This window comes from Accipiter gentilis, chromosome 3 (genome assembly GCF_929443795.1).
Source record: "Accipiter gentilis chromosome 3, bAccGen1.1, whole genome shotgun sequence".
NCBI classification, from domain to species: Eukaryota; Metazoa; Chordata; class Aves; order Accipitriformes; family Accipitridae; genus Astur; species Astur gentilis.
The window spans coordinates 8,695,289-8,722,563 of NC_064882.1; the positions used below are offsets into that span (position 1 = coordinate 8,695,289).

Here is a 27,275-nt window from a genome sequence, read left to right on the forward strand (position 1 = left end):
TGGTGGCCCTTCCTGGACTTGCTCCGGTACGTTTTATACCGGGTGGTCCAACACTGAGCGCGGTACCCCAGGTGGAGTCTTACAAGTGCCATAAGGAGGATCAGAATCACTTCCAAAAGTGCTGGCGTATTACACCCGTCCTAACTAACACAGCCCAAGACGCTGCTGGCCCCCAGTGCTGCAAGGGCACTGTTCAACTTGTTCCTCATCAGGAACCCCTACACCCTTTTCCGCAAAGGTCCTTTCTAACCAACTGGCCGCAGCCTGTAGCGGTGCACAGGTTGCTCCAGCACCAGTGCTGGGCTTTGTCTTCGCTGAGGGTCATATCCTGTCAGCCCATTTCTCCAGGCTGCTGAAATCCCTCTGAACCTGGAGGGACCTCCAGCATGTCAGTCACTCCCCTATTTGCTATGTGTGTCCTCCGTCCCATTGTCCCAGGTCATGGCTAAAGACATTAAGCAATACTGGCCCAAGAAATGATCCCTAAGGGAGATCATTTGTCATCAGCCATCAGCTAGACATCAGCTACACCCCTGTGGTCACAGCCTTTTGAATATGTCAGTCCAGGCAATTTTCCGTCCACCTCATCAACCACTTATCCACCCTATGTCTCGCTAGTTTGACTACAAGGACACTGTACAACATCCACTGCTATCCTCTTGAAACCAGAGCCATTTATTTCTTCAAAGAATATCAGCGACAAGTTATACCATCTCTACTATAGGTATAACGATTCGGCCAAGAAGAGCTAAGGAACTCAGCCGCTTTTGTCAGTAATAAGGAGTAGCAGAGGGGAGTATCTATCAATAACATGTTAATTGTGGAAGTCCCATTTATTAAATTTAAATTTTACCCCAGTAGCATAACACTGATACACTACCCAAGGAATGTTGCACGTAGCCACACAGCAGTCATCAAACATCATGAAACACTGGGAAAAATTCAGAAGACTGCACGTATGACCCAATTCATGTTATCGATCACCTCTACGGTTCTAATGGTACTCCCCAACCACATTTAGGCAAGCAAGACAAAAAGGCAGCCGAAGGAGGCCTGCTGCTCGCTGCCTTCAGTTGTCACTCTGACACTTAGCACTGTCGCTGTGGTAAAGTACGGCTGTCCCGAGCTCTGGTCCTGCTCTTCTGCTTGTTAAGAAAATAAAAACCAACAACAAAACCACTCAGAGGGATCCTCTTCCCCCTCTTGCATTCTCATGTGCATATTAATGATGGCATTAACCTTCTGTCTATTTAAGTTAATACTAGGCTCCATCATTATGTCTGTTAGCCTGATGTTACTCTTGATAGCCTTTGAAGCTGTTGATCTGGTGACCATGGCTAACTGTGCCTGGTAATAGTAGTCAGTAAAATCAACTTCCCTGTCTTGAATTTTTTTTAATTCTGAAGGAAAAAAAAAAAAAAAAAGTGTTTAGGAATTTATTACATCATTAAAAAAAAATCACTCATTTTTAGTTATTTAGTTTTTACAGGTCTATAACATGTAATTACTTTCATTTTGAAAACAGGAAAACCAATATACGATCATCTTAAATAGCTTGACCAAAGGTATTTGGTCAAGCTGAAGGGAATCAAACAGCAGTTGATATCCAGGCCTGTGAGCACCATCAGCAAAGTTAAAGCTTCTCAAGCTCTTCTTCCAGAGTCAAATTTCACTTTAAGCCACATTTTTCATTTAGGACTGTGCTCGTTCTTGCCAAATCAGGGTAAGGTATTAAAGATACCGAGCAATGGGTCAGTGCTAGTGACAAACGCCAACAAAACCACCTGGAGGCGTCACCAACTCACCCTCTATTAGTTAGCATCGCGTAGATGTCCTGCACCTGAGCCTCTGTGGCTCCTGGCTTACAGGGAATTGTTCCCTCTATCAGCTCCCTGGCAAGGTTCCGCTTCTGTTTTGCAAAAAAACCAAAACAAACAACTTTATGCAACAGGAAGAAAAGTTTTGGGCGTGAGCAGGTGCGAAGAAGATGCCCGTGCAGTTTTGGTATCCAAACTGAGATTTCTTGTTGCTCCCCAAACCCCTTTAATTCACCCAGAGAGGCTTTCGGTACTAAGACCTAATTTGCACAAGTACAAAAATAAGCCAAATCCTGCCGAAAGCAACGGCGTAGCCTGGGTGTTTACCTTTCGTACACCTCAGTCAGGTGGAGCGGGAACTCCAAATGACAGAATTTAGGCCGGCACGCCCGTCCCCGCCCCAAGGGCCGCCCGAACGGCCGCTCCGCGCCCAGACCCGCCGCCGCCGCGGGGCCCTCGCCAGCCGCAGCCGGGACCAGCTGCCCTGCTCGGCGGGCCGGGAGCTTCCCCCCACCCGCCGCCGCGGCCCTGGGTGTGCGGCGGGCTTGTAGCGCGGCAGGCTCTCCCCGCCCGGTGCCCGGGGGAGAGCTCCCGGCCGAGGCAGCGCAAGGGGGCGCCGGCTCCCGCCCCCCGGCCCGGCCCGGCCCGGCGCGTCCCGGCGCACCCGCGGTAGCGCCCGGGGCAGAGGGAGGGAGGTCGCGGCTCTGCAGCCAGCCGAGCGCGGGGCGGCCCCGGCTGCGGGGAAGCCGCGGCGGGGCAGAGCGGCGCTGGCCGCCGAGAGCCCCTTCGCCGCCTCCCGGCAACGGCCGGTAAAGGCACGACCAGCCCGGTGCTCCCGTCGTCTTCCGAGACGCCAGCGCGGCACCGTTCGTCTGCCTCGAGGTGCTTTTTCAGCACGCCTGCAGGATTTCACAGTTGGATTCCTTTGCAGAATCGAGATATATCACACTACGGTTTGGTCTGGGTTTTTTTTTTTGTTGTTTGTTTGGGTTTGGTGGGCTTTTTTTGTTTGTTTTTTTTTTTTTGTTTTCCTGAAAATGCCTTATGATACTCTTGCTCATTCATACAGTAAGAGATACTTCAGCCAGTAAAGAAGGCTCCTTCTAAACTTGGGTGTGCCAGAGTTAGTAGTCTTTTGACAGCGCTCTCACATGGTTTTCAATGTTTGTTTCAGTTCCCGGTTCCTACTACTTCAATACATTACTCAACATTTATTTCATACTAAGAATCCAAACCATCAGAGCCCCACGGTAATGTCCCCCCCCCCCCCCCCCCCCCGTAATGATAAGAATAACAAGCCTGTTTCCTTTCATTTCTGGCTAAACAAGGGATCATTTTTTGGAAAGAATTTTACCAAACATTAATGTCAGGTATTTTGTTGCAATGTGTTTCTGGTATGTGGCATGAGCATGGTCTGATCTGCCAGAGACCTCTTCCCGTACACAGATAGTCCTGCCAGGGCAACAACATCCATTCCCTATTTTGTTTGTTCCTGTTACATAGTAACAGAAGGGATGCCCATCCAACTTGGCTCAGCTTGCCAAAGTGACTCTATTTTCATATAGTTATCTGGTAGCAAAAGATTAAAGATTATGCTGAGAACTACATAGTGCCTGAGAGTGAAGACATAGTAAGCTAGTTCTGGATTACTCTTCCGGCTAGTCTACCATTCCATAGAATTACAGAGAAAGTAGTACCAAATACCTGTAAACTCTTAAGAGGGTCTTGTTTGCTCTTCGGATGATGGTAAGGAGCGGTGGGAATGGTGGGAGCAGACATTGCAAATGCCATGGGAGCATGAACACACCTATTTGTAATGAGATGGCTTGGACTCTGTTGTGACTCACAGCAAAACTTCTAACATCATCTAGTTTTGTTTCAAACAGGTGTTTTGCAGAAGAGCCGTGCTGGCTGAAAACTGATCTTATTGTATAGAACACAAGAGCTTTTTTTTTTTTTGACACTTTTCCTGAGTCAAACTTGAAAAGCACCACGTACACGTGAAGGTGAGGGTCTAAATGATCTCATTCTACATAGAAAAGGTCAACAGTGCCATGGTTGGCTCGGCACTTCCTCGTTTCTTGAAGTAGTACACAGTAATGGTATTGTACATAAAAACTTATTATACATAAAACCACAAATTACTAGTTTCTGGATGAAAACCAAAACCACCCAACTTGCTCCATTACAGAGTATGTGCATTATGGACTCCTAAGCAGTTCCTCTTACTTGCATCTGACTTATGCTTTACAGGGACTCCAGAAGAGGCCCTCACTAGAGTTTTTGCAGGGAACAGAAGCAAATTAAAATTACTTTTAACAAGGGCAAGTGTCAGAGAAATGCATTTTGTAGGATACAATTTAGCAACAGAGTAAGCATTCTTCTATGTGAAAACTTCCTCTGTAGCCAGTTCCTCACTTAGCATCTTTCCAGTAGGAACATACATACAGAGTTACTGAAAAGCAGTGGGAGAAGGTGAATGACCAAGGGCAAGGGGTAAATCTGCAGGTGTCTCATGCTTTGGTTTGCAGGAATTGAGTATCAGTCACTGGGGAAGTATCCTGTTCTCAAAGGAAGACCAAATGAAAAGACCGAGAGAAGGAGCGCTGTATTTCGATGAAGATCACCTTTTTTTGACATGACTGGCAATCATCAACAGGCAAGGGGATAAGCGAGGCAGAAACCCTTTGGGTTTTCTAATGTCTCTTGGGGGTGTCAGCATTCCTTCTCTGGCTAGAGAGTTGAACAATAAAATTTCAACCTGATCACAGAAATGCCTGCTAGAGCATTCTGGGATTCTGCAACATGATTTTTGTAGCTGGGTAACTGTTTATAAACCAGACAGTAAGAGAAATAAGGTCGTTTTCAGAGTGATACCTGTCCTGATACAGGGAACTGATGTATTTCTTTCTGGAGCCTTGTATCCACCTCCTGAACTTGAGGTTGAAGATTCAGTATCCGCATCTCCATGATATGCCTTCAGAACCCTCACAGAAAATATACAATAACATATGCCTTTCTCAGAGGCAAATCATTATTCAATATGCCCATGAGCTCTGATACAGCATTGTTATGAAAAGATAAGGAAAGAGCCCAGATAATTCTGTTTTACAAGAGGAGATAAAAAGTATGTCAGCATACAGGCTTTTTGAAGAGTATTCCTCTGGAATTTTTGAAGTTACTAACTGTACTAATAAACTGAGACTCTATAAACTGTGCATGGCTGAAAAAATGGTGATTATGTTCACAGCAGCATAATTCCAATTCACAGCACAGGCAGTGAGGAAGAATAATGGAAGTTTCTCACTGTCATTAATGAATTGTCTATATAAGGAAAAAGAAGAAAAATTGACATCTATTTGCTTTATTTTTATCAATGTATATAGTGCACCCATCACCAAGTATTTTTAGGTACACAAAAAATAGAAATTTAAAAACACATAAAATAATGACTCTAAATGGACAAACTTAACAAATAATAATGAAGAAACTCTTTGTGGTTCAGGTGTGTCAAACAGATTTTAGAAGTATAAATACAGTTAAAATTAACAGCACTAAAGCTATTTAGTAAGTGTTAAGCTAAAGCTATACAATCATTTCCCAGAGTATCAGCACACTAATTCAATTCAGCCTTATTAGCACCTTGGTACCAGTTGCTGAATGGCTCCCAATTATTATTATATACCAACACCAGGTGTCAAAGATATATATTTTTTTAAGTAATATGCAAAAGGCTTTTCTTCCGCCCAGCAGTTCTTTAGATAAAACATACAATAAACAGAAAGAAGAAAAAGTACTTGTTATTCAAGTTTCTAAAGGTTAATTACTATGTTATCTATACTGTAAGAAATTCTTCAGTATTGTTGGCAGCTGGAGTTGTGGGACAAGATGCAGTCTAGCTCTTCCTATGTAATTTCGGATACATAGTCGGCAGAGCTGACAAAGAGAAGATGGTGTGGCTGCAAACAAAGAAGAAAGGAGTTTAATTATACAACTGTAAAAGCCAGTACTTTGTTTTACAACAAGTCTTGCACAATAATGGGATTTCTAAAATTAAAAAAAAAAATAAAATAAAAAAAAAAAATCACATTTTGCAAATTTGTCTTTTTCCTTCCTTCCTTTTCCTTCATTGCCTTTTTGCCCTCAAAGATAAAGACTGGGGCTGCTGAAACCTTATTATTAATCAGGGAAATACTCAAAAAAACAAGGTCAGATCAGCAAATAATTTGTGTTTTTAAAATAAAAACCTGCTCCCAGAAAATAACTGATATCAACAACTTTAAAAACTGCAGGATTTTTCTTTTTTTTTTATTCATACAACAGGTGAAATACATGCTACAGCACTACAAGCTGCATTACCAATGCATCACTGCAACAACAATAAGCAGGCAAAATACCCCAAGATCCTGGACCATGTTTAGTGGTCTTACTAGCTCATGATAATGCCTTCGTCCCTCTACACCTCCCCACTCCCTCAAAATGAACACACTGCTGTGTTTCTATGGGCAATAAAACCATACACATTTCACGCCAATTCCTTTTCAGTTTTTTTTTTATGTCTGCTGTGGCTTTTAGAAATCCTACTAGCCTTGGTGATTTTGTGTTAATTAGAGGTTTTTTTAATCAGCATTCAGATTACAGAGATGTTTTCTGGAAGAAAACATTAATCAATGCTACTTGTCAGTTCACCTGTAAAGAGATGCTCACGGTTATTGCAATAGTGCCTCTGCTTATTTCCCACCTTTGTCTTGTGGCTTATTTTTACGCTGTACATAGGTCAGTCTGAACAAATCCAGTTCATTTTCGGATATTCTCTCTCTCTCTCCGCCCCCCCCCCCCCCCAGACCTTTAAGAATTTTAAGGGACTCTTGAAAGTGTCGACTCCTATTTCTCATATACTTATAATTCAGTAAAGAAAATTTAGAAAATGAAATTTATTATACTTTTTGCCTATAATCACATAAAGTGCTTTATATGCACTTAAAAATATAGTTTTAAAAATATTGGGACAGCTGCCCAAAACTAAATGTATTTTTAATCTGAAATATTCTGTTTCTTTTTAACAAGGTCTGTAACAGCCAATAAAAATGTAGCTTTAATGTCTAATTGTTTAAACACCCAATAAATATAAGATGATACTTTTTCAGCTTGTATAAATCCTGATGCTGCCTGGTCAACAGGCTCTGGCCTGAGACTAAATATTACTGGGTATTTTTATATTTAGAAAGGAATTTACTGAATGTTAATATATTCATTTCATAAAGCACAATGGTAGCTTCTATAACATGTATTGTTTGGGCTGTTGGGTTTTGGGGGCGGGGGAAAGGGTGGTTCGGTTTTGTTTGGTTTTGGGGGTTTTTGGGGTGTTTTTTTTAAGAATACAAGTTATAGTTGCAAAAACACACACGTAAAACTTACCTTCATGGAGGAGCAGCAGTCTCTCCACTAAACTGCTTGGAGCTGCTAAATCAACAGGCCTCTCAAAATCTGTATTTTTGGCATTTATGTCTGCCCCAAATTCAAGGAGTAAGTTTACAATCTCTGTACTAGAATGCTGGGCAGCAGCATGGAGTGGAGTTTCCAAATGCTTTCCTTTCTGCACATTGGCACCTGGTGGGTAGATGCACATAAAGAGACGTAACAAGAGACTAATTAAAATTGTCATTGAGTAAAGATGACGTTACAAAACAAACAAAAAACCCCCACTGTCCTAGAATGCCACAGTGAATTTAGCCACTTTATTAAGTTTATTGCATGGCACTATAGCTAATCATATCAGTGGGTTTTTTTGAACCCATACGCTTATCCTAGGTTTTATTATCAAAGCACAACTAGATTTTAAAGGAAAATACTTTATAAAAAGAAGGAAAAGAAAAATCAAATTGGGTCATGTGAGCATCATTGTTGCCCTAATTAGAAGAAAAGGTATATTTTGTATCTGTTTAAGAAAATTTGCACTACATAAAAATACACTTTCCTTATTTATGTCTTTAAAAAGAATCGCTAAACTGAAGTTTAGTATTTATATTTTTGTAAGTACACTAACTCAAGAAGGAATCTAACTTGAACGCTTTATAGTTTTTCATGTGTTGAAGCTGGCAAAGGATTGAAATAGATTCCCATCCAATCCAACCTTTATCAAGGAATTTTCTATAAAGGACTTAATTTTAATTAAGGTGGGCTACACAGTGGAGAAAGCTAATAGGGAAAAAACCCCAAACCATTAATTCTCTCAATTCACAGATTTCTAATTATTACACTTTTGTACTAATAAGGAACTGCTAATTTATTTTAAATTAAAATGGACTAAATTAATTTGCAATAATGCATTCATATTCAAGAAAAAAATTACGCATACAAGTTTTAAACAAAGCTAGCTAGTGTGGAAGAATTTCCTTTATAGGCAAGCTGTTAGTCCTCCTAAAACTGGGTTTGCCTCAACAGGCTATTCTAATAGAGAAGAAAAACCCAGACTTCTTAATAGAGCTTTACTGATCTTGTGAGACCAAAAATTAGCTTGTGTACCAACTTTTCTCCCTGAGTCAACAATTTTTGCCTTTTTAATTCCCATTTGAGTAAAATAATTTATTAATATCACAGGCCTAGCAATTCAATTTGAAGTCTAAATAACTCACTGTTCTCAGTATTAACAATTTGAGAATACTCCCACAGTATCATTCTCTTGCCTATTTAATTGTTTACTGCTTTTCAACTTCTAATATATGCTCATAAACTGATAAAATATGAAAAAAATCAGATTGACATAAGTAGTTACTTATATTCTCAATTTACATACCCTTTTCTACTTCAGGGCACCAACAAATGTAGAATATGCCCTTCTGTTACTGTTTTTAATGTATGGTAGTATTGGAATCCCCAAATATGCTAATTACACTTCTGCAGTTCTTAAACATAAAAATCATGACATGGGATAGTTATCACACAACGAGACTGACTTAATGAGAAACAATTTAACTGCTTGCTTAAGTTCTAAATAACCTGCAATTAACTAGAAAAACAATGCCGCTGCAATGATGGCAAGTCTATAATTATTCATATATATATTTTCATTCATTGTGCTGCAGGACACAAAAGCCCTGTATGTCATTACCTGTAACATAACAAATTAGCTATGCCAATCGTGTCCCCGGACTTCTGCTGAAACAGAGTGAGCCTCCAACGTATCTTTCCCATTGATAAAATAAATAATGTGAAATTTAGGATCAAATGCCTTTTACCTCACCTCTTCTCTCTGCAACTCAGCCTCTATGCCATGTAAAAAGATAAATCAGAACATGCTGAAGAATGAAAAAGGGTAGGACTACATTGCTAAAATAGTTCTGTTGAAAGGTAATGATTACTATATAAAATTCCTTTCTCAAACCTGATTTTTCACCTTTGTTTTTCATACAGAAAATGAACATCTACAAAGCTGTAGTAGGTGCTAAAAATTTTGAACATCCATTCTTATTGGCCTTGCTTCCTCTTTCCCCTCATATGCTTGCTATGCCACAAAAAAATGAAAGACATAGTAAGTTGTTATAAGAAAACAAGCATCACAATAAACTTAGTAGTGTCCTGCAAACAAGGGTACCAGTTTCATTGATTGAGCACAGCTCACTTCAAAGGTGAGTAAAGTATGCTTATTTTACAAACCAGTAATATTTTTATTTAAATCATGACATACCTGCATAAAGAAGCTTTCGAATACAATGGATCTGCTGTGAAACACATGCTACGTACAGAGGTGTTCCTAAATGAGGAAGATCTTGGTCAACATCTATACCCCAGGATATCAGCACCTCCAGACATTCACTGTGACCTGTCAAGTACAAAGCACAACAGAGTTTGCTCGACTTCAGTAAGCTGTCTCATAGACAAAACCAGACACATTTCTTAACATGATTATTGAGACATTCTTGAACTGCTCCATGTTTGTTCAGTAGGTAATTTCTTACCTCTGCTGGCTGCTTCATGAGTTGGTGATGGAAGACAGGACTCCCACTGAGCTTTGGCACCATACTCTAACAGGAGCTCAGCACATGCTGCACTGCCTCTTGAACATGCATTAAATAAAGGTGTCACTCCATCAATTGTTGTAGCGTTTACCTAGAATATATAAAATCTATTTAAGAACAGAATTGAAAAAAAGGTAAATTTTTAAACAGGATATAGTCAGAAATTGCATTAAAATACAAAAAAATTTACTGGTTAGAATAATGTCGCTTGACGACTCAGTCCCTGTGATGCAATCTTCCTCTCACCACGCCCCTCAGCTGAAATTAGTTCACTTTTATTATTAAGCTATGTTGAATACACCAAAATACACCTGGAACACTAAAGAGCACACATTAGCACCTGGGCAGTAAATAGTTTTCAAAAGTCATTGCACTTAGCTTGCTTCATTGATACAGAAAATCTACGCTTTGTGTAGTAATTGCATAATGGGGACCTCCTCTCCACACCTCTGTCAAGAATGCAAACTCCATATTAATGGTGAGAATTATTTGCCATTTTCTTCTGTGGTTTTAATCTCCAGGTTGGAGTGACATTTCACAGGATGGAGACAAAGCTAGTAGTACAGGCTCACTGTTTTAATACCAACCTCGCCACCTCACTGGTTAACTGAATATTCCCAGTGTGAGAGAATGAGGAGAGAAACTACGAGGGATAATAATAGTGAAGGAAGAAGCAATTTTCAGGTATTAGTGGAGGGCTCCTTCTAGGACTCTGGCCTATCCTCTTCCCCCCAAACACACCAAAACAATTAAAAGTACTAAAAAAAATCAGTTAGGAAAATGAAATTTGTTCTTACAGTTTTGTCTATAGCATCTATAATTTTGTATCTTTAGAATCCTCGTGCTAGCTGAAGTGGAGAGGAATTGGTTTTGGAAACTATGTATTTTTTTCTTTTTCTTTTTGTGTAATAACATAGACATACTCTACATGGTTCTCAAAACTGAATTGTAAAGACAATAAATATTACTATCACAAAGATCAGAGATGTGGGAAACTGCATTTGAACTCTGATGCCAGCAGAGATTGTAGTGAAAGTGGTCTGTAAGGTCCCGTTTTTGTTTTGGCACAACAGATAGACAGGCTGTGTCAGGAGTACAGAAAAGAGCCAGGGCTTTTTTGTACTCAGACCAAAGAATCTTAATAGCACACAGGTGCAGTGTGACAAAAATTAAAAGAACAGTCTCCTGCAAGCCACTCAAAGCAAGAGGAAATCAGTAAAGGAGAGGGATGCATTCCATATTTCAGAAGAGAAATAATGTAATGAAATTCAGAGAAGAAATAAGGCTGGTAACATATTGCTAGCAGACTCTCTCCAACTCATTACTGTCTCAGTGTCTGCCCATCACTTTCCTTTGCTCGCTTTCAAATGGCAGCTTATTGTAATTCAATGAGATCAATGCAATCAATAAGGTGAGTAGAGAGAAACGCCAATTAAAAAAAAAATAAAAATCAAGGAATATATCCTTCTCGGTTAAACCAAGGTTAGCATTGGACTTCATATACAAAAAAAAAAGCGCCCCTTACATTTGCTCCTGCTTCAAGAAGGATTCTTGCACATCCTACATGATCTCCCAGGCAGGCTTCGTGAAGTGGAGTTACTTGGTCAATTGTTAGTGTGTCTACATTGTACCCCTAAACAAGACATGAATGACAGATAAAGATCATACAAAAGCTGTTAAGAGTCGTGTCCTCGCACTACTGTTCAAATAAATAGTTTACAATACTCTAAGTAGGCTTAAAACTCTACTTGCAATAAATCAATCTTCAGTGAGCAAAAAAAAGAATCTTTCTTCTATCAATGTATATAACAATAAATAAGTTGTCAGCTCCCCTTTTTTTAAAAAAATTAGAAATAGGAATAGGATATAGAGGGTATAAAGAAGATGGAAACAGACTGTTGAGATGCACAGTGATAGGACAAAAGGCAAGACACAAGTCGGGACATGGCGAATTCCAATTAATTATATGGAAAAAAAATTCACTGTGGGGACAACAAAACCCTGGAACAGTGGTCCAGAGACATTGGAGCATCTCCACTCTCGGTGATCTTTAAAACTCAACAAAGCCCTGAGTCCGAACTGTCCTGTGATTCTGTGGTCTGAAGGTCCGAAATATCTAAAGCCATAAATCTAATGCAAGGAAAACACTTCTTGGACTCATAAAATCATCAAGCCCATAAATTTTTCTGCAGCAGATGTTGTTTGATTCTTAAGAACTAATAATTGCATCTATTGGCTTTCATCAAATGTATTCTATAGTATAATTTTTCAGTACTGTAATAGCTATATGACAATACTGTAATATTAAAATTTAGCAGTTTACAGTCTCTCCCTTTGCTATTAACAATTATTTTTTTTTAAATCACAACTATGCAAAAACCAGAATCTTTCAGTGATTCTTCCCCTCAACAAGTACCTTCCTGACTAGCTCTATTTACCTGACGGCTTAAAGCAGTGGAACTACATTGACTTATACCATGCAAGAAGGGAAGACTGATGTACATTTAGATAGAGCTTTGGTAAAAATTGGGGGGGGGGGGGGGGGAGGGGGGGAGTTTTAAAACATACAGAGGAAATATTTCAATATTAACCTTTTTTAAAAAAATATTAACTTTTTTTATCATATAAAAAAATTCCTAAATGTGTATTGCTCTGAAAAATTAAAGTGGAAAAAAGCAAAGCAAAGCGTACTAAATCTGCATTAATAATCTATGCTGAGAAATTAAGTAACATTAAAAATGAAAGCAATTTTAAGAACACAGCCTTCACCTGTGACAATAAAGTCTTTAGAGAAAGAAGACGTCCTTGACTGGCTGCCTCATGCAGAGGTGAGCGATCTGCCCAAGAACCTATACAATAACAACATTTATTGAGTAAACCATATGAATTAGAAGGATTTCAGAATGCATAGAGCAAAGCAGAAAATATAACGCACACAATGAAGCCAGCTGTCCTATGAAATTAATTTTTCCTCTTTAGAGACTGTATTTCAAATGATCAGTTTCTAAACAATAAAACCTGCTCTATTATTAACTGTAAACATCTCTAATAAATTATTATGTGGTACAGAGAACAAAATATTGATATATTGATTTCAGTAATCTGACTTAATAAAGTCATCAATTACCATATTTCCCACTTCAATTTTGCATTGTTCATTTAAAAAAAAAAAAAACAAACAAAAACTTTTGCAGCTGGCTTATAAAAATTTATAGACTTCAACAAATTGATTATTTGAACTTAAACCAGACATAAACCTGCCTGAAAAAGTCCTGAAAAAGCTGATGTATATGAAAACCAATATGGAAATTCTTATGTATTATGAGATTAACCTGCAGCTACTACACAAGTGCAAGGCGAGAAATACAGTGAGAATCACACTAAAAAAATGGCTATAGTAGAAGAAATACGATATTGTCTAAGTTCTCATTCTAAAAGGCTATTAGGGCTAAAAATAGTTAGATATGCTTAATATGAAGGTTTGGCATTTATTTCCATTTATTTATTGCCCCCCAAAAAGAAAGGGGGGGGGAGAGAAACACAACAACAACCCCACCTTCACACACATACCCTCCCTTAACTCCTAACACAGGTCCCAGAGTCATCCTATGGCTCCTGATGAAGAACCTGCCCTTTCTTCTAGAAGACTGGCCACAGACAGGTCCCTTTTAGGCAGACAGGGCTGCAGGCATAGCTGATACCAATTTATTGTACGAATTTTGCAAATCAAGTTTTGAGAGATTGTGCAAGGAAGAACCATCTTAAAAATATATTATGAATTACCAACATTTATTCCTGTAAGAAGAAAAATCATTGGAACTGTAAAATGCTAATACAATCACTTGTGAGTTATATCAAGCCCCCCAAAATCCCTGAAGAAACACAGAGAATTAGCTAAGTATGATGAATTGCTAACAATGGCAGATGAATCTCCAATGCATAAACGTGTTTGACTTTGTCCGTTGCAATGGACTAGGACTGCCTGCAAAACCAGTTACTGCATTTTAATGACAAGGCAATGAATTTTAAATAAGAAGGCTATTGCCCAATCACTGGCCATCATCAGTCTAAGCTCTAAGGTAACTACTCACTAGAAACAGACCCTGTTTCTGTTTCCTGTTGGACCCCTTCTGTCCACTAGCCAGTTTCAGAAAGTACACTTTTGGTTACAATAAACAATCCCTTCAAATCACGTAAAGAACGACCAAAAAGATTAAGACTGCTCAACCTGAAAAGAAATCAGGGCATAGTTAAAATACATCTGAAATAGTGCACAATATGGAAACTGAGATAAAACCTCCATCTTCCTAGAGGTGTTAGTGAATGAAGCTAAAACTTAGATATAAGACTGTATATTCTCAGAGAACATATAACTACACTGTGAAACTCAGCACTGCTGGATGCTATTGAGATAAAAAAATTAGCAAAACAAAAGCACAGCTGAGTATTTCAATTATTCTAAGACTATATAAAGCTGATCACAGAAGTTAAAAAATATAGGAGATGAAAGCTTTGTAAATCTGATCTTAAAAATGCATGGAGATTTCTATTTTGTCAGAGTATCCAATATCTGTGAAGCTCCTTGTACATTTTCATCTGTGGGAGCAGACAGACCATAGGCAAGATCCAGCTTCCAATACTCTTTCAGAATTATTTGTGCCAAGCTCTGATCATCTGTGTGCGTGTGTGTGTGTGTATGTACGCACACACACATCATTTCCTATACTTTTTACTTTAGGTTTATTAAATGTAATATTTTGCAATTCTTAGTACTAGTCAGAGTAACAGCTAAAAAACCCAAACATAAAGTGACTGTCATTTTAAGGGGTATTATACTACAAAAACTGAGCTCAGAAATCTTAGTGTGACCTGATTTTGACAAAACCTCGGTATTTTCCCTGTCATCCCAATAAGCTCAGATATATTTATCCTACTGTAGGTTGGATGTGTGCAATCACTATGAAAATTTTGACCAAAACTTTCCTTCTGTAGCAGTATCTGAACCAGCACTCAAGTTGTCCTAATTCATATGAATTAGATCCATTAAGTTCTCTTGCTGGCAGCTGCAAAGAATTCCTCAAGAATAACTAAAAGCTGTATTTAGAGGCTGCTTTTGAAATTTTGTCCCCATCTCTATAGATGAGAACTTCTTTCTCTTGACAGTTTACCCTACTCCTAAATTAACAGGAAAAAAAAGGCACTTAACTATTATATAGAAAAAACATCTAAAAATTCTAAATGTCATTAAGATTTTATGCCCATTAAATACATTCACACTTTGGACATTTTTGTAGCCATGTACAACTCTAAACAGAACAAAGATGCAGGTAGGATCTGAAAGCAACATTTTTTCCACCTTTCTTTCCTTCAACTCCTTCCCTCTTCAATTGCTCAGAAGAGTGTCTGTTAATGTCATTACTCCGGTGACGTTTGAGAATCAAAAGATGCCAGATCCTGTTGTAAGTTCTGTTTTGTACCTAGACCCACCTTATATCCCTATCTTTGTGTAGAGACATCCAGCAGCTAGCTGTATCTGCTAAATCAATTAAATACAAAATGTTCGTATCATCACTACGAGAAATAAAATCTATAAGCAAAACGCTGCAGAAATATTTTGTGCAAACCAAGTTTGGAAAAAAAAATTCACATTCCAACTGATTCATCAATAAACATAGTAATTCACCATTAAATGTCACAGGGACAAGAATATGTTCAAAATAAATATGTATCATAAACATCAAAGGTGCCTTAAAATAAATTGTCTAGATCACTGCCTTCTGCTAATCTACAAACTCGCTATGTTTCTCACTTAGAAAGCATTAACAAGAATATAAACGAGGACTTTTTTTCATTCAATGTTGTATGTAACAGCAGTATTAGCAAACATGGTCTATTCCAAAACTGTTAATGCATTAATTCCCTACTGATGGTGTATCTGACAGATGCTGAATACAAAGTATCTCTAACTATATTTAGAAGCCACATTAGTTCCAAGTTCTCTGGTGTATAGTTTACCAGGAAGGGCAGCCTACAGTGCTTTGTAAACACTAACAAGAAAGAATAAATATATTCACTGTATTAACAGGTGAAGTTAAAAAAAAGAATTACAAAGTATCATACAATACCTAAATCTCCATCTCCCCATGGCACTTCCAGCCAATTGCAATTATAAATCCTACTCATTTCTTTCAATCTGGAAAATAAAAAAAAATTAAAAAAAAAAAAAAATCTGTTCTTGCTAGTTGGACCTGTTCTTAATACACTCCAGCTATGTTTGGAAGCAGATCAGCAGCTCACTGTAATATGAACTTTCACCCTGTAAACACAGCTTTGAAGATATAAGCGTATACAAGTTGCCAGTTTCTTTTCTTATGCTAAAGGACTGTGGCCCTTTTCTTCCACTTTTCACATTTCTTTTTTTAACATCACAGCTTTCTGAAGTGCCAGCATCTTATGCGTTTGCCTTCCAAGACAGATTAACTGGAATTTCAACACAAGAAAAACTCACGGTGAAATCAAGAGAACCTTGAGCTCAACAAGAACTGCAGGACAAACTCCCCCTTTTTTATCCTCAAGCAATGAGACACATAGTTTTGTATCCCCAAAAATCAGTATTAGTACACAGATTTGTAAGGGAAGCACTGCCAAATGTTCATATGTTATTTTACTACTTACTCATAATATACTTAGAAAAGAAATAAGCAAAGATATTCTGAACATGTTTCAAATGCTATTTGATCCATATGCTGAACTGTGTTTTTCTTTTAGCAGTTCACTATTGCCTCAGTTATCTTCTAAACAATTCTTTCATTGTTAAATTGGGGTTTTAACAACTATTCTCAGCAATGAAAATCCCCCAAAATGGGGATTAGAAACGGATGAAAGTCAGAAATTGCAAGGTCATTAATGTAATTTTCTTCATGTTTTCCTACAGACTTCACTCCTTTACATCTACCTACAACTACCTGTGATTCCTGCAGTTATGATCACAGTAGTAAAATAGTAAGTAAAAATATTTTCATAAACGTCATTAACTCCAGTCATCCCACCCTTTTGGTTTTATTTCTACAAATTTGTGTAGTCTTCAAAAAAACCAAACAAAACCAAACCAACCAAAAAAACCCAGTACAAAAGGTACATTAAAAAGTTGGATTTTCAAAACAGGGAGAATTGGAAATTAATGAAAGTCTTCTCACTGACTTCACTGGGACAAGATTTATGCCAGGGCTCAGCACTTCAGAAAAATACTGCTCTAAGGGTAAATAGATGGTATCCCAGTCCTCAGAAGAAGCAGTATCATCAGAGAAGAACTGAAAATAGAAGCCTGCCACAGTTCATTATTGGGAGATGAGAAAGAAGACTATTTGGAAAGTGTTGTGGCTAGTATTTATTCCTGCAAAACTAACAAATGCTATGTATTAAGCTCATCACTGTTACTTTTTATTCCTTAAGATGTATTCTGAGTGTTTCAGTTTGTGGAAACTGAAGCAACAGACAGGATCAATAACTGTAACAGAAAACCTCTGTAACATTATAGTCCCAAGATCAATGGACACACTTCACTCCAGTTGTTAAAACTGCCTGATATTTTGTATATGTAGTTAAGTTCTAACAGATTTTTACTGTGGCACTATAAAATTACTAATTTCTCTAAAGCCCTTGCAGGATAGAGAAGCTTGTCAACTATTTAATTGATATTTGACATTAAAAACTATTGAAAAGAATCTTAAGTCAAGGAATTGAAAGTTAAGAAATGCATCTATGGTCCTTAACTACTATGATTAGATATGACCAGCAAAACAGAAGCCACTGCTTTTTAACAAACGAAATTGCAACAATCAGAACTGAAGAATCCCAAAAGAATCAGAATTTAGGCTAGAGAGGATTAAAATATGTCTGAGAGAAGATGCAGTTCAAGTGGCATTTAAATATTTCATTTCAATACTTCAAATAATCTTTGTTTTCATTTGACTGAGAATTATATAGCAATATATAAATATATACACATAAATATATAAACATAGGCACACAAAAAATGAAACCTTGTTTGGTTCAAACCAATATTCTTTCCAGTGTTTATCATCATGTAGACTTTCAAAATTTGTGGATTTCATTCCAAATGCAAATGCCAACAATTTCCTACTCATGAAAACCATACAAAACAAAACTATTTTCCCCCAGTTCTGTTTATGATGCACCCACATTACATGACCATGCATTAGTTTTGCCATTCCACTGTTGTATTCAATGAATGAGGTAGCATTCAAATTATTTTGTGTCTTCATATCTAGTATGATCTCTTGCTCTTTAAGATATGCTACTCAAACTACAAACTGACTATAACACTGTTAACTTTATAATGCCTTTTTCATGGTATTCTCCAATAACAAAAGAATACTTCAAAACCCTTCCTGAATCTATCTTCATGACATCATCCATTCATACTATTTTATAACTAAGGAACCAAAAGACAGAGTTTTAATGCTTAAATTGCAAAACCAATCTAATAGCTTATTTTTTCCAGAGTACTTAAGCATTAGAGTGTACACTGAAAGCATAGTTTAATTATGGTTATAAGAGCTTTGAGCTTCTGAAATTTCAGCCTTAGATAATAATAACAACCATGATCGGTCAAGAAACTTTTAGGTTAGATGATTGGTCTTCAAACACACAGGTGCCACAGCAAAGACAAGAATAGACTTTGCTTTTAGGGACATTAAGACGTTAACCCTTTTTTCCTACCATTCACTATATGCCTTCTAACCTTTGCAACATACAGGGAAACATAGGGTGTATTTTTTCTGAATATAAACCTAATGCCTTCTCAAAACATCATCCATCTTGCACATCAAGGAAGCAGGGGCTTTGTGGAAAAATACAGCACGTGACTGTGTTGTCAAATGCTGGGTTGTAATGCATTACAGGGTCAAATCGGCATGGCACAGGCAGTGTTACTTTCAACAATTCCATAACGTTTGATTGCTTTGGCATTGCAATTTAACCTACTCTTCACACAGAAACATGAGCCGCTAAACTGCATTAAAAATCCTAAAAAGAACCACAACAGCAATATCCAGGCATAGCTCGCTTGGTTCCCAACAGGAGCAGCGTTCTGCTACGTGAAGGCAACAGTAATGACGATAGCAGCAGTTGCTGTGCTGGCTCTGTGCCGGGCCTTGCACACACGGGAAGAAGTGTGTCAGGCCCCTTCTCCCGTCACAGGAAAGCACAGCAAGAACTCTCCCCCGTCCATTGCTCATGCAGAGTTTGCTTTTGCCATCTTCTTGAAAGATCAACAACTGGCTGGATATTTTTCTAGCTGAAAGTAGCTTGCAAACTCTGTGTGTCACAGTTGCAGCACCAAGGTGTAAAATCACATCAACCTCTGAATTCAGTAACCCGTCAGACCCACATCAGATGTGATTTGAGTACGTGGAGCAGCTGGCAGTACTCTTGGGCTGTTACTATCCCCTTGGACAAGTCACTAAAACAAAGTAAGGGTTTTTCAGCGGCCTTGCCAACTAGAAGGTGGCAGAGAAGGCATACGGACATTCTGAGCCGAGTTCAGACTCTGGAGGACTTCTGCCTGGAATAATTTTGCTCCTCAAATGCAGCCTCAGCCTTAATCCAGACTGCAAGCAATTTTCCCCAAGCTGTGCTCAGAATTCTCAGTATTTTCCCAGCCTGCCAGAGAGTGAATGCAGCACACGGCCTAATCCCTAGCCTTAAAAGCAGTACCCAGCTGGGCAGCAAAGCTGCGCCTAGTGTGCTGATTTTTGCTACATCCAGGAGATTTTGGTAGAATAGCCTGGTTGTGGACCCTCGAGCCAGTAGGCTGAAGACCTTTTCCTAGTCTGACCCTATTCTTTCGCCCTTCTACCAAATCTTATCATGACATATTCCACCCCCGGCATCACTTTTAGTGCATTTTCCAATCTGCATATTCAATTACATACTGCATTGCAGTATGACTTTCTCTTCCCTTCCTCTGCAAGAGTGCCTGAAGAACAAAGTCCAGTTTGGATACCTCCATGGATGGGAACTGAAAGGGAAGAGAAGAGCCTCCTTCAGATTTGATATTAGATATACCTGTTATTCAAGTGAACTGCAACAACCAGAAGCCTCAACTGCAACTGAAGTCTCTCAGTACTTCAAGATGTCCATCAATGAATATATATGCCCAGTTTGGCAATCATAAAGAGGCTGTAAGTAGCTGGACCCTGTTAAGATGGATTCTTCAGAAAACTTTACATTCCATATTTTAATGTGACTTTGAAAATGTCAAACTTGACTAACTGTGGCTATTTCTTTATAAGAATGCCAAAAGAGCCTAATCCTGAACCATATCAAGGAGGGGCCAGTGCTAACACTGATAAACTTTTGTAAAATTTCTCTTCAGTCTGAGGGAGAATGTCCTAGTTTTTTGGGAACTACTGACCTAACACTAGCTGAAATGTTCATAAATAAAAATTACTATCAACCAGGAAATCTTAGCCCAAACAGTGAACAATATGAGGATAAAAGATACAGCGCGTATTAAAACTGAAGAATAAATATAACCTTACAGTACCATTGCATTCAAACTGTTATTTGGGAAGCTACAGTCACTGTTGCTTAAATTCTCAAATATTGCTTAATTCTAAAACTGGCAGTACTGGCAATTAGCAAAGGTTTTTTAAGAATAACTGATTCCTATAACATATAGCTATGTTTTACATGGTAAATTCATAATTATTTTTATGCACAATATATTCAATCTCTCTTTCCTGTCTCCTGCATTCCTTGACTATTTCAACGTCTCCAGTTTTTAATTTGATATCATATTATCACGAATTTCAAGTCTGACTTCCTTATTTTCTTTTTTGTTTCACTCTAAGCCCTACATATGGTCAGTATTAATTGGAATTGAAATGATCGCTCTTGTAAAAAATTCCTATTAGACTCTCACAATTATTCAAAGCTCCCTTTTACACACTTGTATTATGAAAAAAATTAGGAAAATATGGCACAGACAACAGCAATCCTAAACACTTCTCTTATAATAGAGTTTGTTCCTCATTGCTGAAAATGTCAGTAGCCAGCAACTTAAATACCTCCTAAGTACTTCGCTATGCAAACCTTTACAATTATATCTTTGTCTTTAGTATCTTAGTACAGGACAATATTTCTGTCACCTGTAGTTCCTCCATTGCCTCCTATTTCAGCTACCTATAAACTTCTCTTTACATATAAAGTTATATGTAAAGTTTACTCCTCCCCCTCCTTCCATTCCCCTGTTCCCTGTCGTAAACAATTAGCCTTCGGTATCCAGTTACCTTGTGACAGGACAGCAAAAGTCAGGGTAAGTCAAGCCTTAAACACTTGCATAAAACAAATAGGGCAGATAAACAAGAAAAGGTATTTTAGATCAGCTGATAAGAGTGCAGAAGGAACAAAAATAGCCTCAACACCCTTGTGTTAACCCATGCAAGACAATAAAGTGCCACTAACATAAGCATGCATTTATATTACAGCTAGGAAAAAAACCCCCAACAAACAAAAAAACCCCAAAACCAAAAACCAGTTTAGAGCTAGAACATCATAAATTGGGTCAGCTTAGCATATTTCAGTACGCAGTTTCTGAAATGGCTGCTATACTAACCTTGGCTGGTCAGAATACCCCAGCTAGCTTTTCGTTTCGCAGGACACTCCCCTATACTTTCTAGTCGTCTTTTGGGGAGATTCTGGCTCCTCTGAACAGCAGTGTTTGTTGTCATTATTTGTTTCTCGAGGAAAGCCTGTCTGTCATTGGTGCAGGTACTCTGGTCTGACGAGCATCCACAAATGGATTTTTACTACCGTTTTTCCTCCTTTCGCTTTTTCACAAAGGATCTTGCTCTACTTACTGTAGAATGGCTACAACACTGAAATCCATTCAGTAACATTTACTAGCTTGGACTAGTGAGTACGTAGTGGGGGAAGGGAAGGACTGCTCTAGCATTTTCTATTTTTAAAACAGAGAAAGAATCAGCTTAGCTACAGCATGAGTCTTAACTATTTACATGATTTAAATGGAAAGGTGTTAATTTTTTAATCATTTAACCAAAAAAGAAACAGATTCTTAAAGCATAAGTATTCAATGCTTTGTTGCTTGAATAACAAGCAACCTAAACCAGAAAAACTAAAACTGTTTTATCAGAAAGGCAATTCTTTTAATAATAGAAACAATAATTATTACTGCATCAGGCTTTACTCACATGTAACTTGCAGTTAAGATGGATTTTGGAATTCGGAGGGATCCATGAAACTATGAAGCACTTCTAGTTTTTTGTCATTTGTTGGGCTTTTTTGTTTGTTTTGTTTTGTTTTTTTAAATAGGAGACAAGGTATCCTAAAGATGCCAACTAGAAACTACATCCTGAATAAATAAAAATATGGTTTGACTACAAAAAAAAAAAAAAATATTTCACTGGTAATTTTGAAAGTCTGATCCCATTATGAAAGTAAGGCTGTAGTCTTGTTGGAAGAAGCACAAGTCAGTATTTTTTAAAAATAACAACAAAACCACAGGCAACCAACTAGTTTTTTTATTTGTTACTGTGTATCACACTGATACTATACAACAGAAATCTGCAGGGAGAAGCAATTCATGATAAAATTCCATCATGGATAAAGAGGACAGTGACTCCTCTGTAGTAATAACATGTTAAGATGCTGCCTTTACCTTCACACCACTTCCTTCTAGTATTTCCTCACTATCCTCTTCTACTGATACAAAAACTAACCATTTGTAAACTTTTTAAAAGGAAATTAATATTACTGGGTTTCATTAATACCACTCCTTTCAGGTACCTGACAAAAATTAATCCCCAAGATGTTGAAATAATACACAGGTATTTAATGAAATTTTCTATATTTCTCTTGTTTTTCTTTAAGAGAAAATCAGAGGCAAGATTATTGTTAGGTAGGGGAAGAAGAAGAAGAAGGAGCAGCTGCAAATTTCACCTTGAAATTACAGCACATGAGAACTGACCTACTGGAATAGCGCTACGCTCTGTACAGAACAAAAGCAGGTTGGTTACTGTTATTCTAGCAGGAGAGAATAAAACTGCACTCTCCCAGATGTTATGCTGCTTTCAGAAAGTCATTTTCCTCGGGTTTTGTCTAACTGAATGAACCAGAATATCTCACAGACTGAAATAAACACTTCTACACATCCAGCAATCAGACTCTGCAAGTAAGTCCTGAACAGAGCTTTCACAAAAGGGCTCACTATAAAAGGGCACTTTATAAATATATCACTTTAATACTAGAATTACTTATTAAATTGTAGTGTTTGCTTCAAGTAAATGGATACGGGAAGATGAATTAACAGGAAAGCTTACTAAGGATGTGTATACATGTGCCTGTGTCAGGAAGACATCAGCACTATTCTCCGGGTGAAAAATTACCGATGACAATTTCTGTACTTGCCATGGCTCTGAGGCTCATCTCAGTTTTACACTTCCTTTCCATTTGGAATGGAATCCCAGGACTTTCAGGAGAAGGTGGTGAGGACCAGGATCAAGCGGAGCATCTGGCACGGCAGGGCAGGAATTGACAAGTGGGCTGGGAAGAGAAGACCTACATGTTTTTGTAGGAGTTTTGTGGGTGAGGTAGTCAGCTGAGAATGAAGCTGGGTCCTTCTAGAAGAGCGGTGCAAACCTGGAAGCAGTTCATACAACTTGCTTTCCACAGATACTCCAGCCCCCATTGTCTCTCACTAGTCTCAGAGGTGTGAACTGCAGGAGCAAGGAAACCAGCAGATACAGGGATGGCTGCCATGGCTTCAAAGAGGAAGACCCCCAGGGGAGTCAGCAGCACCCGCTCACTCTGCCCAGAGAACTGAATAGGAAGCAATGAGCTACCAATGGAGTTAAGACTACCCCCAAAATCTGCCACTTTCAAGGCAAGGGTACTAGGAAAAGTATCTCTATTCCATAGACACTTCCCACTCATTAAGCTACTTTGAACACTGTGGAGGACATCGGAATGCAATCTTTTTGCTTTAAAGAAAGCAAATCCTATCCCTGTCCCATTCAGGACTGTAGAAGTAACTTTTCTCTAAATTCTGCTGGCACAACCATTCATCCTCTGGGCAAAAGCCATTAAAAAGTCCTATTAAAACAGTATATAAATAAAAGTTAAAAAAAAAAAAAAGTGAAAGCTGGACCAACATCAGTAATCAAATGGAAATGTATTAAAAATATACTTGAGATGTTGATATAAAGAGGGGATGAACATACAGTTAAAACTGTGGAGTAGGACTGAAGAACTCCCTATTTCACTTCCACCTGTGACATGGAATTGCTATGTGAACTTCCTCAAGTCAGACATCCATGCACTGGGTTACATTAGCTACAAAATAAAAATCAGTATCTCTCAACTTCATTAGCTAATAAAACTATTAATATTTGAAACTACTTAGGCTTGGCACTCAGATTGTGTTCTTCAGATTTTTCTTTATAGAAGACACCCAAAGACTTCCAAAATCTGCCAGAAAACCTGTAACAGAAATCTAAGTAGACATCCATTATGTAGAAAATACAGTAGGCCATTACCTTCCTTGCCTCAGAATACAAGCAATTAGGCACAGTATTTAGATTATGGTTATGCATGGAAGCAATGCAGCTACCTGCAAAAAAGCAGCCAGAGGAAGGGGCAGGCACTACAGTCTGAGAGTAAGGAAACTGGAGGATCTTACTGATGACTTTGGAATTCTGACTTAATTTAGCAGACAAGCTTTAAATAAACCACTATGTTGCATTTCACTAATAATTATTTCTATTCAACTTTTATAACCCAGCAGAAGAACTGTTAAAGGAAACTTTCAAGTGATTTTCTTCACAATCTTTTTTTATCCAGATTTTTATAAAAAGAAATGTCAGTACATTTGCAACATTTCTATGTTAGCAAATAGCTCTGACTTTACAGGGGCAGCAGTTCTTTACAGGTGGGAATAAAAATGGAAAGAAATTTTGTTCCTCCCTTTCAATGGGGAACTCATTCTATTCTGAATACTGTTCTTAAGGCAATGAAGATGCAATTGTGATCACACACACACACACACAAAATGCGTTAATAAAAACAATGACAGAAAAAAAACCCCCACACATGTCAACCCATGATGCAGCCCAATGCAATACAGTCCAAACTCCAATAACAACAATTAATCTTAGGAAAAATTGGACAAAATTGCACTACTTTCATATGTCACAGATCAGCGTTTTGCGTGCAAGCCTCCTCAAGCTAGCCAACTGATGAGCAACCTCGCTTCCCAAAGTGTTCTGTACTTTCACTCTACTTTTATGACCAGGATTATGATGGGGTCACAGTGACTGCACAGAATCTGCCACACTAAATTCTGGAACAGGACTAGAAACTGCCTCGCCCTGCTGATGTGATCCACAGACTACAACCATGAAGCTGAAATTATAGATAGGCTCCCTGGATCTCAGTGCCAGTACCTCAAGAGTTGCCTGTCATTTGACATTGTCAGAAATGAACCAGCAGAGATCTTGAACATTCCTCCCTGTAAGAGGAGCCAAGACGAAGCGAGTTTTAGAAATAATTGCAGAAACGTGGTTACCGACAAAAACATAGCACCCTAAAAGGCCACAGTGGTCACTGTCACATCCTGTAGTGCTGGCTCAACGCCAAGGAACGTAAATGCACCATAAAAGTACAGTGATAAAGCTCTAACAGTAGGACAGGGAAAGGAGTTGAACAACTTTTTTTTTTTTTTTTTTTTTTCCTTAAAATGGATTCTTGCATCAAGCCATCCTTCATGGCCAACACGATATTATAAGTCATTAGCAGTCAACCAGAAGCTTAGGTATTACCCAGGTGTCACCAAACAGTCCTCTGTCTTCCACATCTTGACAAATGCCAGCAGATATGCAGATAATACTTAAATGGTCATTAAAGCATAAAATGACATTTCTCTATGCCACTGTAAGTTCTAAAAAGCCTACTGCACATTCCTGCTCTTCATACAGTATCATCACTGTCTCTTAGCTGGAGATCCAAATTATTATTATTAAGGCAGCAACAGCATGGATGGCTAGTAATTTTCCTACCTCTTCCCCTGAGATTTTTACAATTGTTAGGCTTTGTATCCTTGGATGCTGGGAATCAGAATGGAAGGTTGAGAAGATTTAGAATTCTGATATGATAAATGCTCTGTCTCAGCCCCCACAGAAGTACTGTGAGCAATGATACGTTTACTATATTTCTTGGTTTGTGGATTTGCAGCGTGTAGTCAGACCTCTTCACGCAGGAAGACAGTGGTAACACAGAATATTTGCTAATGTGGGCTAAAGTAAAACAAATCACAGCAGTCATGCTAATTAGTTAACCGATTACCCAAATCAGTTACCCAGCAGGCCTTGGCTTCAGATACTGACAGAGAAGACACAAGGCATGAGACCGGTAGTCGGCATGGCAGTGGTATAGAGCACCACAGGGTGAATCTTCAGCAAATTACCGTGAGAGAACAGCCACAGGGAGATCATATCTATTGCCAGAAAGACTCTAGACATAGCAAAGAGAAACATCCACTAGTGCAACAGATGCAGCATGCCATAATGGATTTATGACCAACCAGCCAGCACTGCTGCAATCATGACTAAAGCTCAATACTTAGGCACGTAATGCATTCCCCCAAAGCCATCATCATCTAACCCTGGCAGAAGTTCACTCGCTGCCTGCCTGCATTGCAAATGTTTGAGAACATCCCCTACAAGGGAGGAGTGTGAATAGCAGAACCCTGGCCATAACAAGTCTATGGCCTAGCGAAGGAACATCACCTTCATGAAGCTATGCTATTTTGGTCTTTCCCTGTTGCCTTATGCCCCACTGCTGCAAAAAAGACCACTGCAGATGGTATCTTTGAGCTTGCCCCAATCCAGTACTGGAGTTTCCCAACAGCTTTTCTTTAACAGTCGTCTTCAAGGCCTTGCAGGCAGATCGCTCCAGGATTATTGCTATGCACCTTTAAAAACCCAGGTTTTAAGCCACACCAGAGTTCATAACATCTCATTTCGTACTTGTTTGTAGTTCAAAAGCTTATTATTCATTTCATCCAGAAAAATAAAGAAATCGATTGATGAAGGGGATTTCCATGTGAGTTAAGAGTGTGCACATCAGGCCAATAGGACCTAGGTTGGTGACAAGTTAAGGTCCATCTTCAGAAAAGACACATTTCAAGGAGGCACACAAACGATACTGACATAAAGTACAGTTTGTGGCAATGCTGTTTTCAAGGAGGTCCTGACATAGAAAACCAGATAGGAGTAAAAAAAAAAAAAAAAAAAACCACAAAGGAATCCACATGATAGGATCTCTCACTTCCTTTCAGGGAAGCAAGCATGCAAACAGGCTCCAGCAGATATATTCACTAGAAGTTTCTATAGCCTCAGAG

At 38.5% G+C, this 27,275-nt stretch overlaps 2 protein-coding genes across 8 annotated transcripts in view; one reads left to right on the forward strand and one right to left on the reverse strand.

Moving 5' to 3' along the window:
• WDR17 (WD repeat domain 17) overlaps nucleotides 1-27,275 on the forward strand; it is a 232,584-nt gene that overhangs the window by 54,776 nt on the left and 150,533 nt on the right. The gene's annotated exons all lie outside the window — the stretch shown is intronic.
• ASB5 (ankyrin repeat and SOCS box containing 5) overlaps nucleotides 5,166-27,275 on the reverse strand; it is a 41,956-nt gene continuing 19,846 nt past the window's right edge. For 6 of the 7 annotated variants that reach the window (XM_049797947.1, XM_049797945.1, XM_049797946.1 and 3 more), the window contains 6 exons: nucleotides 12,605-12,684; nucleotides 11,361-11,468; nucleotides 9,776-9,926; nucleotides 9,505-9,639; nucleotides 7,236-7,427; nucleotides 5,166-5,776 (listed from right to left, as the gene is read on the reverse strand). In XM_049797947.1, the coding sequence (XP_049653904.1) occupies nucleotides 5,649-5,776; nucleotides 7,236-7,427; nucleotides 9,505-9,639; nucleotides 9,776-9,926; nucleotides 11,361-11,468; nucleotides 12,605-12,684 (794 nt within the window). In that variant the 3' untranslated portion in view covers nucleotides 5,166-5,648. Of the gene's footprint in view, nucleotides 5,777-7,235; nucleotides 7,428-9,504; nucleotides 9,640-9,775; nucleotides 9,927-11,360; nucleotides 11,469-12,604; nucleotides 12,685-21,476; nucleotides 21,745-27,275 lie in introns of those variants that run through there. The other variant, XM_049797950.1, reaches the window with a different exon arrangement.